The following is a 17,767-nucleotide window of genomic DNA, read 5'->3' as shown; positions in this document are numbered from 1 at the left end:
ATAGATGAATCTGAGATTGTGTGATGCATATTGTATAATCAAACCCGCAGATACTTGTGGTGGCATTGGAGTATCTAGGTGACATTAGGGTTTTGGTTGATGTGTGTCTTAAGGTGTTATTTTAGTATGAACTCTAGGGTTGTTTGTGACACTTATAGGAATAGCCCAATAGATCGATCAGAAAGAATAACTTTGAGGTGGTTTCGTACCCTACAATAATCTCTTCGTTTATTCTCCACTATTAGTGACTTTGGAGTGACTCTTTGTTGCACGTTGAGGGATTGTTATATGATCTAATTATGTTATCATTGTTGAGAGAACTTGCACTAGTGAAAGTATGGACCCTAGGCCTTGTTTCCAAGCATTGCAATACCATTTTCGCTCACTTTTGTTACTAGTTACCTTGCTTTTTTATATTTTCATATTACAAAAATCTATATCCACCATCCATACTGCACTTGTATCACCGTCTCTTCGCCGAACTAGTGCACCTATACAATTTACCATTGTGTTTGGTGTGTTGGGGACACAAGAGACTCTTTGTTATTTGGTTGCAGGGTTGTTTGAGAGAGACCATATTCATCCTATGCCTCCCATGGATTGATAAATCTTAGGTCATCCACTTGAGGGAAATTTGCTACTGTCCTACAAAACTCTGCGCTTGGAGGCCCAACACGAGTCTACAAGAAGAAGGTTTCGTAGTAGACATCAAGCTCTTTTCTGGCGCCGTTGCCGGGGAGGTTAGTGCTTGAAGGTATATCTTATGATCTTGCAATTGAATCTTTTAGTTTCTTGTTTTATCACTAGTTTACTCTATAAAAGAAAACTACAGAAAATGGATTTGAGGTTACCTCATATGCTTCATCTTTTTAATGTCTTTCGTGAAAATAAGGATTCCGATAATTGTGCCAAAGTGTTAGAAGAAGAATGCATTAAAATGTTTGGCACTAAATCTTTTTATGATGAGCATAATTGCAATGTTGTTAGTATGAATTCTTTGAAAATCCATGATGCTAATGATATGCAAAGCCACAAGCTTGGGGATGCTATGTTTGATGAAGATGGTATTTTTTGTCCCCCAAGTTTTGATGAGAAAAGTTATTATGATGAAAGCATGCCTCATACCTATGATGATTATTGTGATGACATGTATGCTATAAAGAATAATGATAATCATGAAACTTTTCATCGTGATTTTAATTTTCAATTGGATATTGCCTCACATGATAGTTATTTTGTTGAGTTTGCTCCCACTACTATTCATGAGAATAAATTTGCTTATGTGGAGAGTAGTAAAATTTCTATGCTTATGGATCATGAAAGTAATGCTTTATGTGACGGTTATATTGTTGAATTCATTCATGATACCACTGAAAATTATTATGAGAGAGGAACATATGCTTTTACATATCTCAATAATATCAAGTTTCCTCTCTATGTGTTGAAAATCTTGAAGTTATGTTTGTTTTTCCTTCCTATGCAAGTTGATTCTTGTTCCCATAAATTTTTTGCTCACAAAATCCCTATGCATAGGAAGTGGGTTAAACTTAAATGTGCTAGTCATATGCTACATGATGCTCCCATTATGTTTCAATTCTTATCTTTTATGTGAGCACCATCGAAATCACCATGTCTAGCTAGAAAGGCATTAAAGAAAAGCGCTTGTTGGGAACTCCATTGACGTACATAACAACCTTTGGCTGGGCACTCAAAATGCACGCACGCATAGGAGACTTCGGTTGATTTCTTGGGAACCTTTGGCCGGAACCAAGGGTAAACTTGTCTTTTTATGTTTCATTTAACACCGTTAGGTCAAAAAATGGATAAAAGTGTTATATTGGGAACAAAATTTAAAGTTGGTGTTAGATAGGGAAGAAGCATTTTTCCAGTGTTAAATAAGGAAACGAAATTTAAAATAGTGTTATATAAGGAATTCTTTCAACTAATAGAGGAGGTAGAAATTCTTCTATATCTCCCTCATCAAAGTTCCACATACCTTTTTCCCTCTCATCTCTAAATTAATTAATGTATTTCCCCGCATTGATTAAAACTTGATAAAATGTGTTTTTAAAGAGATATTTACCATGTTTTACTGGCACGCCAAAAAATGAGGTTACAGATTTTATGTATCGTGATAGAGCTTTTGTCATAACAAGCATTAATGAAACCAACATAGTCTGTACGGTTTGCCGCCACCTCCCGCTTCTTGGAGATGCCGGGAGAGTCACCATGCTTTGTTTCTTTTCTTGGAGAAGTTGGGAGTGCATTCAAAGATGGAATGACAATGTTTCTAGTGTGTACCAGATCTCTACTCGAGAAATGGTGAACATGATCTGGACAAATTTGGAGTGAAGTTTGTCCTGAACATACGACCACCAAGTTGGGTGTGATCTTTTCAAGTACATGTGAAATTTATCATATAAATCAATATGTATATCACAAGGTTGTCTTATGTTTTAGTTGCACTGCACAAAAAAAGACACCACTGGCATTACAAACTTATCAGAATGGGGTTAGTATAAACAGCTATGGCAGCGCTGGTTGCACTGGTGATTGGAGTTTAGATTGAGCTAGTGTGTGTTAATATCAGTTTATGTTCAACTATTACTTGAGTTTCCCCATATTTGATTTCCAATAAGCTGACCATATTTTCCGCATGTAGATCGATTTTAGTTGCACCAGAACTAGCTCTACTCAACATATGTACATTCATATATGTATGTTCTAAGTGAAATTTACTTTGAAGTGTAAAAATCTCTGATCCCCGTGAAGAAGATATCTCACGGCGATCAGTCCAAAAGTCAACATGATGAGTTGAGATGGGTACACTAATCGAGCCAAAAGGTGAAAGGAAAAGGCAGGATGTGTACACTACTCAAGATGAAAAGGCAACATGAAGAGGTGAGATGGGTAGGCTACTCGAGATGGCGTGGAGTATATAAATCTTTGGATTTTATAACTTTGGTTTGTATGAACCACAAGATGTATATAAATGTATAATGAAATGCAATGGACTTATGCAATGAATGAGAATGTGTATGATTGTGTCTAGTGTGTATGTGGGAATGTTCTCTTTGAATTTCAATTGTAGGGTTGGCTAAAAATAATTAAAATACCATGCATGAATAAGAAATGGGAGTGGTTCTGAACTAAAAACTTCTTCAAATGATAATGTATTCTGGGTGGTTCCACTTCAAATGATAAAGTACTCTGGGCGATTCAGTGACGAAACCACCTACAATGTAAACATTAAAAGTAGTTCTATTTAGGGAATCACCAAGGACCTTAAGGCATTCGAGGTAGTTTTAAAAGCACCTCCCATAGTTTGAGTATTAGCTAGCCTAGTGGCAAAATGCAAAACTGCCTCAGCTCAATGGACGAAAACAGTCTCCAAAGCCCGTTACGTACTTGTGCATCCTACCGCGGTGTAGAGATTTCTACCATATATACAATCAAAGTTAACAATGATCCTATTGCAGTTACAAGGATAAGACCATGAAGAAAGCATATGCTTCAGTCGTACCAACATCATATACTTGACCGATTAATTGGGTTGTTATGACAATAAAAAATCCATGGCCATCAAGAAGGATAGCTCTAGAAGTTCCATGACTCATGTCCTCATCAAAAGACGCATCCACATTAAGTTTGACATAACATTTTAGCGGTCTTACCCAGCCATGATGTCGGATGCTACAAGATCTAGTTGAAGCTCTCTCATTGCTCAAATCAAGACAATGATGGCCTTGCCGAATGACTTGGGATTTGAACGCGTTGCCTAGTGATAGATTGTCGCCTTTCCCACCACACGTACCAAGGAGCAACCATGATCATGATGTTAAGATCAGCATGACCAATCATTTCATTGGGGAACGATTTCATTCAGACATAGGAGACACTCCAGTCATGAATCCGAGGTAAGCCCACATGTTACGACTGTGGGAGGGCTCGATCCACCATGCATGCTTCAAGGATACATCTTGGAGTCCTAAATCTTTCCACGCTGATTATTCATGAACTAAAGTGAGCAAGGCAAGCTTAATATCATCTGCCCATGCGAGACAAAAATAGCATTGAGCACTCACCTTGACATGGTGGTTAAATATAATTGACCTACACGTTAGCGTGTTGCACATAGCTTTCCACATTATTATTTTTATTATTTTCGATATTTTTATATCCCACAACTTTGACTAGACTGGGTTGATGACATAGTTCTGTGTGTCCATGTTCCTTCACAACTTCTTCCTGTGGTGATGCTCCACTCAGCATAATATGCCAACTGTACAGAAAAGGTCCCCATCTTTGTAAACTTCCATGCCATAAAATTCTCAAAGTGTCCATAACCACGATATGGAGAATAGTTTGTGCATCGATTGGCCAAAGAATATCATGGATCACCTTCATCCCACCGCTCGGACTGCGAGTTAATGAGATCATTGGCATGTGTCAAAACAACATGTCCTCGCGAACCAACCTGTGGTTGGATGGTTAGAGGGATAGTTGTAACGTGTGTGCGTGCTTGCGTCTGTACTGATGTTCAAAAAAAAAAACATGTCCTCTTCTCATTATCAGACGCTTAGAAGGGCCATCAGGATTCCATATGGATTATCCCAAAATTTAACCTTTGACCCATCATCTATTTGTCAAATGCAATCTCTCATAAAGGTTTGAAAACAATCTGACAGTTCCGCTTCAACATGGGTAGGTAGCCCCAAATATGCATCGGATAGAGATTCTGTGAAAATGTCCAAAGTAATGCAAATTTTCTCCCTCATCTCCACTTCCGTATCCAGGCTAGAGAAAATACATGATTTTTGCACGCTTACAAGCTACCCATGTACTGTAATATTTGGCAGGATTTAAGGTTGCTGGGGGAATTGCATGTCGCTCTACAGATATCCATCATAAAGGATACTGAGGATGTTACCCAGACTTCTTCAGTTGTTTTGGGGGTGGGTCAGTGCGAGTATGTTGATCCCGGAGGTGGTTCACAAATAGGTGACAAGGTGCGTGCGTGCGTGCGTGTGTGTGTGTGTGTGTGTGTGTGTGTGTGTGATCAAGAAAATGTATATCCTTGTCAACGAGAACGGTTAAAGGCGAGGCCAATAAACAATGATTTGCTTGTCGACCAAAACGACAACTTACTAAAGCCGCTGGTTCATGAGGGGAATGGTGGAATCCAATGCCAATCCAGAGAGCTTGTCTCTTCAGGAATATGCTTCAACACACGATCTCAGTTGAAATCATTCATAGGTCACAAGTCAAAACATCTTGATGTCTATAGATCATAACCCTTAGAACAAGATCGGAGACTGAATCGATATTGGCAGTTTTTTAATATGTACAGATACAAAATATTTTTAAAAGATGCTTAGAAAAAGTGTCCAAAATAAAGCTGGAGAGGAAGTAGTGTTCGAGGGGAAAACGTTGGTTTATCTTCTTGCAAGGAGAGGGTGGTTAAAGAGTCACAATGAGTGCCGAGGAGAAAAGCAGCGGGTGAGAGAATCAATTTGCCGCTACTAGCTAATTGTCCATGGGTTGCAATGGGGGATACATATTCTAGTGATCCTATCCCTCAAAAAATATTCTAGTGATCCTCCCGTTCAACGCTCGATGATATTTTCCATAATTAGTGCGTCCTGTCCAAAGAATGATACTCTACGTAAGTAACGTGATTCACCCGTCCAAAGAGTGATACTCTCCATAATTAACGTGTTCCTCCTGTCCAACGCTCAATCATACTTTCCATAATTAATGTGATCCGTCCAAAGAATGATTCTTTATATAAGTAACGTGATCCTTCCGTCCAACCCTCGATGATACTTTTCATAATTAATGTGATCCTTCCGTCCAAAAAATGATACTCTCCATAAGTAACGTGATCCACCCGTCCAAAGAGTGATACTCTCCATAATTAATGTGATCCTCCCGCTCGATCATACTTTTCATAATTAACGTGACTCGTCAAAGAATGGTTCTCTCCATAATTAATGTGATCCTTCCATCCACAGAATAATACTCTCCATAATTAACACGACCACCCCCGTCTAATGCTCGATGATACTTTCCATAATTAGCATGATCCACCCGTTCAAAGAATGATACTCTCCATATCCTCCTGTCCAAAGAATGATACTCTTCATAACTAACATGAAACCAACAAATGTATGAACCAAACCAAACCACGACATAACATCACGACCGCAGCCTCCCCTTCAGTAGTAGAGAGGATGGCACACATTTATGATTTAGTACAATAATTTAATCCTTGTGTTTATCGTTATTTCATGACAATGCACCGCACGTGCATTCAGCTAGTATATGTAAATGGTGGATTACCTGGTTCAGTGGCACGCTAGCTGTTACTCCCACCATACCAATCAGGAAAAGGAACAACATCCATCGTCCAGTCGGTATATTGTCAACAATATCTCTTGGATCTGGATTTTCTCCCAGTGATTTGGCTACACCAGAAGTCATTCCAACTACATAATTTGCAAAGCCACCTGAAGAATAGAGGTGAAGTCAAAATAAATTTGTCAGTGTGATTGCCAATCATGATCACTAGGTTGAAGTGTCTTGGGACAGAGTACTAAAGTTTTTGTTCCTCGGATATATCATATATATGTATCTTTTTTTTGCGGGGGATCATATATATGTATCTGATGGATGAGCTCACTCATATAGTGCACCCGAATTCCTAACTCCACATTTCACTTATCATTGAAGGGGCGGAGTATATGCATGCGTTTTGTTTACATGGTACCCAAAAAAATGCAGCTTTTCCTTGTAAGAGTTAATACCAAGGTGTGTATGATCCTTACCACATATTGCTGTGTTAAGGCAGGTGGTGACGGTGGTGAGGATCAGGACGTTCTCCTGGCGCGAGAAGGGCAGCGTGGTGAAGCCGGCGGCTCGCTGGAGGTTGATGAGCCACTTGAGGAAGAAGAAGCTGAGGACGTTGATGGGCAGGTTGAGCGCCTGTATGATGCCGGCCTTCATCATGATGCGCAGCCCGACGAAGCCGAACACGGTTCCGAGGACCACCGAGATGGCCATGGACCGCAGCGTCACCTGGCCCCATGTCCCCGGCAGCGGCGGCTGGCTCTCGAAGACCCGCTCCACCGACGACGCCACGCTCACATCTCCGATCGTCGCGTCCATGGGTGAGGGGCTGGAGCTCTGGCGAGTTCGATTGGGGGCTTTGGGTGTGGACGGAGGAGTGGTGGTGTGATCTTGGTTAGTTTCTCATTTCTCAACCAGTGGCACATGCAGGTGGAAGTGGTGAAAGGTGGAGAGTGAGTGTAGCGAGGGAGGAGCAAAAAATAGGATGCATGAGAACAGATATCAGTTACACGTTGTACTGCACGTCTTGTGGTTGTGAGCGTACGAGAGCAGTTCACGAATGTGTCGACGGCCGATCGATCCAAATTAGCTAAAGTCCTGTTCTTTTTGGAGGAAAAAATGTGTTGAGATATTAAAATTGCACTTGCACAGTTGGTTGGACTGGAGGAATCAGAATTGGAAGTGAGAATGCTTGGAAGACAAATGTAATGCTACAATTACACTATAATAAATTGCTAGTAGTTTCTACCTATAATAATCTTTCAGGAGTTGGTGCTTGTTTGTCTCCATCCTCCCGATTTTGGTCAAACAATCTGGTGCGCAAAGCAGGATGCGACCTTTTTGGTCAGATCGAAATGATCAAAATGCTACGCGACTTTTGTCAGCGTTTCTTGTAACCAAAAGCATAAAGCTCGACGAAGCAACTATGATCTTAAGAACAACAGATAAATATATAGTTCTAAATTCAATGCCTTCATCACTATAAATTAATCAAAACACCAGTCTGATAAATAAAAATATGTACTCCGAGTGTCCACCTAAAATTCACACGCTTTGCGAAATAACTAGAGAAAAAGGAATATACAACAATGGCACTCCGGTACACAAGTATCCTGTACAGACCTGAGCTTCCCAAAGAGTACAGCTTATTACCACCTGATCAACTGTAGTAAGTAACCCAAACATTGTAGCTAAAGGGTGGGCATGCACCGATTTGAGCATGAGATTCAGAAACCACAACTGTGCAGACATCTCTCGGTCGGAGGCAGCTGAAACCATCAGGTTGTGTTTTCACTCAACACATCACCAAAAAAAAAAGAGCTTGCTTTCTCTCAGACAAAATGGAAACCCCTTGTCGCAATGCCCTACTTGTCTCGAGTTACGAAGCTTTTATCTGTTCATACTTTTCTCCTATGCTTCCACCTTTCTGCTTCTGGAATTCAATGTATCGTAGAGTGCTTGCAAAGAAAGCTTCGGCAGATGGATCAGATGCACTGCTGTCATTTTGCTTCTCTGTCCTGATCAGTTCGATCAAATCTTGGATGACAGTGTTCGTGATTTGTGGAATTCCTTTCTCAAAGAAGTACAGATACCTGAAGATAATACAAGTATGAGAACTACAATTGCAGCAAATTAATCATATAAGCACCAGAAAAGATATCAGGTATAAAGCGTTTACTTGTTCAAAATTTCAATGAATAGAATGACAGATCCGCTGCTTCCCTTTGATACATTGGCCATTTGTTGAGCAGCATTTGCAATTCTCAAGGCACGCTTTAAGCAAAGGAGGACCCTGTAACAAAATTTTGATCAAGCAAAAGAGGTACTTCAGATATGGTTCGACTGCAGGCCCGAAGTTACTGCCTAAACTTGACTATAGCTGGCGCAAAAGGATTAGAGACATAGTAGCCCGAGAGATATCATGCAATTAGGACCGACCACAAATTTGTGATGGCGAATTTTCTTTCATTGTCTCAGGAAGCAATGTCTTGCCACTTTTGAACAAAATGAACAAAAATTAAAATGAGTATCTCAATAGGTTCACCTTTCACCATCCATGATTCCATCTTGGTCATCAGTCCAGAAAAGGTGTGAACATGCATAGACTGCCCGGCATTGATCAGGCTTCTTTAGAAGTTTTGCTGAGTACTGCACAAAACAGAAATGATGTCATTTAAAATGTGTACTAGGAGCAACAGCTTTAGGCCATAACAGATTCCAGGAATGCAACAACGAAGCAAGGAACTATTACCCCTGTTGTCTTATGAGTGAGGGTGTCTCTATTTTCCACCCCAAATATATTCATCCGCTGAAGGGTTCCAATTATTAGGTGAAGTGCAGTAATTTGAGCCTTAGAATCCTGCTTGTGCCACATAGTCGTTAAGGCAAAAAGATAATAACCGAAGTATAAAAGCACTTCAATGTCTTAATAAAAGCATGGCACATGACATTTATGATATGGTCCAGATCAGGCGAGGAGGGGGGGGGGGGGGGGGGTCAGGTGGGGTTTCATACCGCTATTTCTTCTTCATATAAGATGAATGCTTGAGTAAAGAACTCATAAGCAACCGGTTCCAAATCACAATCATTGGCAGCCTGAATAAGAAATGCTGTCACACAATAGGAAGAAGTGTAAAAAGAATCAATCAGTTGTTCCAACAATACCTCTGCGCATTGTAGATATAATCTGAGAGACAATTCTGGACAAGGAATACATTGGAGTGCTTCAATAGTCTGAAAAATGAAAAACTATGAGAACATTGAAGAGTTAATAATGGAAAATTCTGAAGAAGTTAAAATGTATGAGAATAAAAACCTGATGCAAGATCTGAAATATCTTCTTAGGGGTTGCGGGAACTTCCTCCCCAGTGACATCTCCATCTTGACCTTGTAATCGTCTGACCAACTGCAGGCAAGAAAAAACATCCAGTGTAACCCAACTGTTAGAATTGGTAAGCCAAAACAAAGCAAAGCACCTACCCCAGTATTATCATGCCTACTACAAAGCAGCATGTGCAACTATACAGTTCATGTTTTTTGATAACATTGTGTACAAATACATCAAGAAATAAGTAAGCTTCTTATTTCAGGATACTGTTCACTATAACTGAAACAATTAAACATACCTTGAGAGCGGAGAATACTAACGACGGCACAGTGAAAGGTAGACGCTTGGGACCTCCCTGAAGTATATGCTTCTGAACAGTACATAAGATCTGAAAGATTGACAAGCATTTCCTATCAGCATTTTCAAAATGGGAAAATGACAAGACAAGTACCCAGATTAAATGCTGCCAAGTAACCAGAACTCAAGAGCAGGTGCTTGGTTTGTCAATCTAGCATGGAAAAAGATAATTGGCCCTAGTTTCATTCATAATCAGATACTACCAGGGCATGGTTCATTACCTATAGTAGGCTCTACAAATAAGATTTAACAAAATGATGGTTCAGAGTAAGCAGGTCGGTATGAGAATAATGTCTATAGGTGCTAACTTAGAACATCAATTTCCTATAAACTGAAGTTCAATTGCTTATTATGTAACCTTATTAGGAGGGCAAAACACCAGCTCAGAACTTCACCTGCCCATAGCTAGTGTAAATGGACATATAACACAGACATATGATGGAGGCTGTAACAAGAACTGAAGTAAAGGAGGAGGAAAATGTAACAGAGACTAAAAAAAGTTCGCAAGCTCTCAGCAAATTCAGTGAATCAACAAATGTACCTTCAACATCTCGTCGTGATCATCATTGTGCAACATGTGAATAAGGCGTGCTACAGAATTCTGCTCCTCCTTAAAATCCTCTTCATCAAGCTAATGCAACAAAATTTAACATGTTAACAGTGCGGGTAAGCTTGATGAGGAACTAGAATATTCCATGACTGATCAAACAGCAGCATAAAGAAGCATACAAACAAGTTGAAGAGAGTTGAAAAATGAAGTGTATGATCTTACCTCATCATCTTGAGCCCCATCCATATCTTTTATAAGGCCCTTAATTAAATCAAAAAGAGCCTCGATCTGCAAGAAATAGCGACAGGATCTCATGGTGTGACTTAAATAGTAGTAATAGATACAGAAACAGTGTAATGTGAAATATTACCTTGTCGGAAGTAGATATGCAGGTTGTGTTCTTCATTATGCTTTGAATTATTACCAGAGCCATCACTTTTGTTGTAGCATTATCCAGATAATCCATTACCCGGGGATAATTTGAAAGCTCCAATGCAGTAACAATATTACTATATTTCTCCAGGGGAGCACTAAGAAGTGCAACAATTTGCTTCGTTGCTCTGCTATCTTCAAGTTTTTCCTTGCCAGAAAGTTTCTTCACGCATGCACCCTGTACAATATTAGACATAACGTGAGCTAGAACGTACATCTACATCAACTATCGAACTAAAAGGGTAATAGCATATCTCTTTGTCAAAGTAAGACTTACCAGCACTTGGTCAACATAATCAAGCCGATCTGGATGCACGCGGAGAGTAAATGTAAGGAGTGATACATATAAAGTTACTGCTCCAACAACCGGCATGTCAACTTGAGCTTCTATCACCTGTCAACAAATCAGGTGTCAGTTGTTTCAGTTTTACCTGTACAATAGCACCGAACAGCTAGGTAACTAGAAAAAGGAAGAAATAAAAGGTGCATGTATTTCTATGGTTATTCCCATGCACATTGGTACACTTATGTACATAGTAACCATGGAAACTGTCGTTTAGATCAAATGCATATTCATGGTATCGCCAATTGATGGTTATACAAAAAAAATGGGGGGGGGGGGGGGGGGGGGGATAAGAACACAGTGGACATGTATGACCTGTGTGATTGCATATTTCTAATTAGTGATAAGCAGCAATTTAAGTGTTACCTTTCCAATAGCATTGCTGAACTTCGCAAAAGCTTCGACTTGCAAAAACTCTGGCAGTACCTGCACAATTCATTAATGTAAAAGCATATACGGATTACATCTGATAAAGTGGTCTGGGGCATGCTCACTTCAGGACTTGTGGCAGCATAGTTTGACAATCTGTCCATGAGTTGAGATAGCACCGTTTTGATATCAACACTTGGCTGCAAGAGAATTTATGTGATGACTTGCTTCATAGTAAAATAAAACAGAAACTGCATATCAGTTAATAAGATCCGAGCGAGATTCATAGTGCTAGAACTTTGTACTTCATTGTACTTGCATTGTCAAGCTTTACCATGTTATACCCTGAATATACGAAAGTATAGGTTCATCATCTAACTATGGCACCACAATAAAATAACACACCATAACTATGTATATAATAGTGTGCTTTGCCCTCAAAAGTCCCTTAGCTTTCAATCAGGTGAAGACAAAAAAAGTGCGCCTGAACCTATATGTTAATCCTTTCTTTAAGTGGTGAAGCACAGGAGAAAATAACACTATTTAGTTTTCTAGATAATAAACATCAGGTAAACCAACCAAGTCGATCAAAGGCATGAGGATCACTTGCAAGTTGAGCCTTTGATTGACAGAATTAACCTCTGTTATGCAATTATCAGCATGGAACAGCATAAACTGCGAAACTACAGCAGGGAAGCAAAGCTAGAAAAGGTGAGGTTGCCAACCTGTAGCTGGGGAAAGGCACTCAACAATGTTTCCAATGTCTGTAGATGGTATTCGTCTGGAAAGACTTGGATTATGCAGTCCATCAGGTAGAACTGTGCAAGATCGTCCTTACAATTAACTACCTGCCAATATATTTCAGATTCAGTTTCCACGACATCATGGATGTACATTGTCATTTTATATCAATATATCTAACTTCAAACCTGTTCTGATATCCTTGGAAGAACATTCTCTTTGTACATTTCAAGGTCAACGCCTTCGATTTGGCTTAGAACGTGAAGGTTTTTGCCTACCTGGAAAGTTCAGAAGAACTTGTGTCATTAAAATGACTCCAAATAACAGTCAAGTAGAATCTGTAGATGATAATTAATTTACCAGATCACGCAGTTCATTTCTTTCCTTCCCCCGCTTGTCCTTCTCCCGAACAGGCCCCTGCAGACCAGGGTCATCATTTTCGGGTTTCAGCTCAGGATCATCTAAACATGTCAATGTCTTATAATCACTAAGTTCTGTAAATGTCCAGAACTAAGATTCCGAATGACTGCATATGTGATAAATGATCTTTTTCTGTGCAACATATGTGACTTGGTATGGATGTATAGCAGCCTAACATGGTAAATGCATGATAATAAAGGAAAGGAAATAAATAAAGTTGTGTCCTAAGGTTAAATGGCTAGCAAACAAACCTGATGCTGCATCCGAACCCAGAGTTTGTTCATTTCTATGAAATTCTGAAGAACAAATTCAACTGCATCATTAATGCTATCAGCATCCCTGCGTGATAAAAGTTGAAAAAAAGAACAAAAGATGGAATATAAGGAAATTGTTGAAGAAAAATAATTACAAAGGAAATGGCAAAACACTATCTGGACAACTCACTTCCAATGTCCCAAACAACCAACTATAATGAGCTAAGCTAATTACAGATCATTTCAACATGAACCAAAATCAAGTGAGGTCACCGGTAACAGTTAGGATTTGTAGTGTATATTAATACAATTGCATGCGACTAAGATTGATTAAATCCTACTCCCTCCGTTCCCAAATATAAGTCTTTTTAGTGATTCCAACAAGTGACTACATATGGAGCAAAATGAGTGAATCTATACTCTAAAATATGTCTATATACATCCGTATGTTGTAGTCCATTTAAAATGTCTAAAAAGACTTACATTTAGGAACGGAGGGAGTATATTAGTTAATGACAAAGCAGGGTTGATGACCAGGTACCAGCAAATAATGAATATCAAGTCCCGGCACCCAAGTGATTATTAATATTGCAGGAGCTGTACAAAATGAAGAGAAAAGGGAACTAGTAACACTAGTGTTACTAGCGAATCATGTAAAGTTGTAAAAATACCGTCTAGGTTGCTAACCAAGACATCATGTTTACATGAAAGATTAACTTGTTTCTGTTTCAGTACTAGGTATCCCGTTATACAGAGTCAATGACTCAATGTAACATGATTATTTTGTAATTATAGCACATGCTACATTTTCACAAGAAATTTGTAGTACATACTTATGTAACAGAATTGGAGAATAAGCTAATTCTTAGTGTCCTAAGGTTAGTGTGTTATTTGTGAGCTCGAAATTGCCATTGGTACACGCATATTAATGAAAGCAAAGCAAACTGAAAATAGCTAAAGTTTTGAATGGTGCACAGTACCCTTCATACTCTGAACCAATATCAGGTAGCTTGTCTCGGCTTATCTGAGAGAGGTAACTTCTTAGGAAAAGTCCACGAAGAGGATGTTGAATGCCCCGACACATTTCAACAAGATCTTTCAGAACATCTTTAGCGGGAGCCTCTTTTGATTTAATGTACACAGATCCTACTGTGCAGAGCAGATAACTAGCACATGAACAACATAAGATCAGATAATACTATTCATAAGTTCTTTAAATTGAAAGAAATTACAGTGTTGACAGATGGCATGATAAACAACTAGCTTGGTTTTTACATATATTAATTTTACATGGGTCAGTTACAATAAAATAGATAATAAAAGAACAGAATAATTATGGGACCTGGCAGTCGGGATCTAAGCAGAACTCGGGACTTGATCATGGACGCACCGTCTTATTTATACAACGTTCCAAGCTAATAAACAATTATCATGTTCTAAAAACACAGTAATAAGCAGTAACATATAAATTGATGGCTGAGCGCCAGGGCCAAACATACAGGCAAGTGTTCAGTGAAGTTGAAACTTAACCTAAATCCAAACGACGACAGTTTAAAGTTACATAAAATTTATAGGGGGGTTCAGAAACTGCTTTATGTGAGTCAAAGTTCTATCATGCAAGGCTTGAACATCCATGTAATTTTGCATTTTTCCCTAGTTCAAAGACAAGTCCATGCCAGAATATAAGCAGCTGCAATATCCCTGATAATAAACACATTATGAGTTATGTGGACAAGAACTCAAATTAATTGGGTATAAAAGCTGAAAGAAGCAGCAGGTCTGGCTAAAAGGTGGATCGCAATTATGTTAAGTTTTGATTAAATGACCTTTAGACTTCATTTACAACATAAGTTCCACAAAGATGAAATAATGCCTAGACTTAGTTCATGATTTATGTACAAATAAGTTTAGACAGAGTCTAGTCCTGACATATCATTCCACACTTTTTGCAAGCAACTGAGATGTGGTAAAGAATAAAGTTTCCTCGATTGTGTTTGAACTTAACAGACACAGCTAAAAGAATTGAGTGGTCCCACCACCAAGCAAACTCTGAATACGATACTTGTTATAATTTTCCCAATGGTATTTGCAGGTGCAGTTGAGTTGATACAACCATACAAATCAGTACAGTAACTTCTAACTGATATGGTACTTCACGAATGACAGTACAATATGATATAGCACGTGTTGAATGGCATGAAATGTCTTAGTGAACCATAACAAATAATGAACTGTATCCATTTTGCATATTGGGAGCTAATCTACAATACAACGAGGAATAACTCGTGGCAGAATGGGATTACATATCACTGTCTACTGTTCAAATGTGTGGAACTGCAGATACAATAAGTCTTCCATTCCTATATGTCTCCATAGAATTTGCACTTCATTCAAACTAGTCTAATCAACACGACTCTCATAGTTGTTAATGTGGACATGGCATGGCATTTACTGACAATATCCCACCTATTGGAGTCATAGCCACTGGCAATCTCTTCCAAGCAAGTAAAATTGAACTAGCATCAATCTCTGTAAGAGTTAAAGGGGGGGCATGAGCCTTACAGTCTCGGCAACACGTTGCCAGCATGCTGAACAAGCTCGTAGAGGTCAACCACGGAGCAGCTGCCCCGGCGGGTCTCCTCCCTGAAGAACATCTCCAGCTTCCGCATCTCATCAAACGCCCTCATGTCTGCAGCAGCCCAGCAAAGTGAAATCCTGTCAAACCCCAGCCGAACCCACACACACTCACGGAATTCGACGGCGCCCGGAGAACGCCCAACTCACATAGCTCGTAGTACTTGTGCGGGGAGAGCCTGGAGGTGCGCAGCTCCGAGAGCATCTGCGCCGAGTACTTGAGCGCGTCCTTGAGGTTGTTCGAGTCCTGCAATCCACCCACGAAATCGCCGATCGAGGCGGGGGTAAGCTAGCGGCCGGGGGGGCTAGGGTTCCGCGGGAGGAGGAGGGGAGGGTAGGGGGCGGGGCGGGGCTTACGAGGGCGCGGTGCATGTAGAAGGCGTTCTGCTGGACGCCGGCGATGCCCTCGGCGAGCCAGCGCTCCTCGTCGTCGCCGCCGCCGTCGGGCAGCATCCTGGCGGCCGCCGTGTTGGCCGCCTACGGGGGGGCGGCGGATCTGGTCGGCGGCGGCGGCTCTGGCTCGGGGGGTTGGGGATCTCGTCGCGCGTGGCTCTGCGCCCTCGGGTTTGGCTGCGTGCGGGTGTCTGTGTTCTTCGCGTGTTTGTTTATGTTCAGTTTATCTCTGTGCTTCGATTGATGCCTTTTCCCGGATCCCGAATGGTTTCGATCGGAACCGATGCATACAGTTGACCGGCTGGTCTGGCAGGGGCTGACTTACCCATGAAGAAGATCTCACCGGCTGGTCTGGTAGTATTCTTTTTCTTATTCTCAGAAAAAAATGTTCTTTTTTATAACATAACATGAGTTCTGTTTTTTTAGAATAATTCTTGTATTACTCATCACGCTTAACAGCATCTGGATGACATCAGATCCTGACCCAAGCCAAACAACAGTCCGGCCTTGAGTCCTCCTAAAATTTGTTAAAACATGACTAGACAAATTACCACTTCGACGGACATGAGTAATACTCTCTTCGTTCCTAAATATAGGTTTTTCTAGATATTTCAACAGCTGACTATATACTGAGCAAAATGAGTGAATTTATACTCTAAAATATATTTATATTCATTCATATGTAGTAGTTTATTTGAAATCTCTAAAAAGAATTATATTTAAAAACAGAGGAAGTACAAGAATTACGTCCGGACATAGTTTCTTTTATCTCTCTAATCAAAAATGCGTACTTTGATCTGTTTGTCTCTCCACTTTTCACCATGTTCATTGCCTCCAAACTGTCGCTTTCAACATAGATCGATAGGTTGCTCTACTGTAGTGTCAACATGAGTCCTTCCCGAATTGCTAAGAGCATCTCTAGCAGGCCCTTAAAGCCGCGACCCTTGAACCACAGTTAAGGGCCAAGAAAAACGCAGTTTAAAGACCGAAATCGGTTGCGGCCGAACAGAGCTCGCAAACCATAAAAACACACAATGCAATTGATCGCAATTTTGACAAATAAAACACAAATTTCGAGAATTCAAACATAGATTTGGCGACATTTGAACATAGTTTTCGCGCCACAACCCAAAAGACATCGCATCCATCATCATCATCACAAGACGAAATCTTCACCGCTACCATTGCCACCACCGCTTGCCAAACCACCTTGCTCACCGAACCTTGGCACCGCATGGCCTCTTTCGGCTAGCCTCCTCCTCTCCAAGATCTCCAACCTTTACCGCGCCCCGCAAAAAAATTTAAGGGCCGCAGTCCGATATGATTTCTGTTCGGGCCACTTTTTTCATGTAAAACTGTAAACCAACGGTTATTTTGCGGGTCGGTGTGATATAAGGGGTCTGCTGGAAATGCTCTAAAATCTCATACTCCAACACATCATCACATGTGAAAATATGCCTACATGAGCTGGAAATAATAGCACCGGAGTGGTCGCATAGCAGCATACCCGTTCCTCCAACTCCGCCCAGGATAGATCCATCGGTGTTAAGTACCGCCGCGAGCACAAATGCATCAGTCCTGAACAGTAAATTCAAAAC

At 40.3% G+C, this 17,767-nt stretch overlaps 2 protein-coding genes across 4 annotated transcripts; both read right to left on the bottom strand.

The window, feature by feature from the left end:
• Positions 1-5,459: 5,459 nt before the first annotated feature.
• Positions 5,460-7,655, bottom strand: LOC125510988 (putative metal-nicotianamine transporter YSL3). 2 transcript variants are annotated; one of them, XM_087522017.1, is made up of 3 exons: positions 6,828-7,655; positions 6,343-6,509; positions 5,460-6,121 (listed from the first exon to the last, which is right to left on the bottom strand). In XM_087522017.1, exons 1-3 carry the CDS (start codon positions 7,165-7,167, stop codon positions 6,095-6,097), a joined length of 534 nt encoding a protein of 177 aa, XP_087378143.1. In that variant the 5' UTR covers positions 7,168-7,655; the 3' UTR covers positions 5,460-6,094. The 2 variants fall into 2 exon arrangements, with proteins under 2 accessions (XP_087378143.1, XP_048532230.2); XM_048676273.2 differs by lacking the exon at positions 5,460-6,121 and having other exon boundaries at positions 6,140-6,509.
• Positions 7,656-7,800: 145 nt separating this feature from the next.
• VPS35B (VPS35 homolog B) lies at positions 7,801-16,434 on the bottom strand. 2 transcript variants are annotated; one of them, XM_048676272.2, is made up of 22 exons: positions 16,134-16,434; positions 15,927-16,023; positions 15,705-15,831; positions 14,123-14,308; positions 13,140-13,227; positions 12,829-12,885; positions 12,657-12,746; positions 12,453-12,575; positions 11,853-11,927; positions 11,725-11,784; positions 11,293-11,409; positions 10,954-11,193; positions 10,806-10,871; positions 10,575-10,664; positions 9,975-10,064; positions 9,665-9,754; positions 9,514-9,582; positions 9,364-9,444; positions 9,101-9,208; positions 8,894-8,997; positions 8,528-8,641; positions 7,801-8,441 (listed from the first exon to the last, which is right to left on the bottom strand). In XM_048676272.2, exons 1-22 carry the CDS (start codon positions 16,227-16,229, stop codon positions 8,228-8,230), a joined length of 2,382 nt encoding a protein of 793 aa, XP_048532229.1. In that variant the 5' UTR covers positions 16,230-16,434; the 3' UTR covers positions 7,801-8,227. The 2 variants fall into 2 exon arrangements, with proteins under 2 accessions (XP_048532229.1, XP_087378142.1); XM_087522016.1 differs by having other exon boundaries at positions 9,364-9,582.
• Between the last annotated feature and the right edge of the window lie 1,333 nt (positions 16,435-17,767).

The sequence above is a fragment of the Triticum urartu genome, chromosome 5A (assembly GCF_056163025.1).
Source record: "Triticum urartu cultivar PI428250 chromosome 5A, HENAU_Tu73, whole genome shotgun sequence".
Taxonomy (NCBI): domain Eukaryota; kingdom Viridiplantae; phylum Streptophyta; class Magnoliopsida; order Poales; family Poaceae; genus Triticum; species Triticum urartu.
This window is presented reverse-complemented; position numbering and strand designations above follow the sequence as displayed.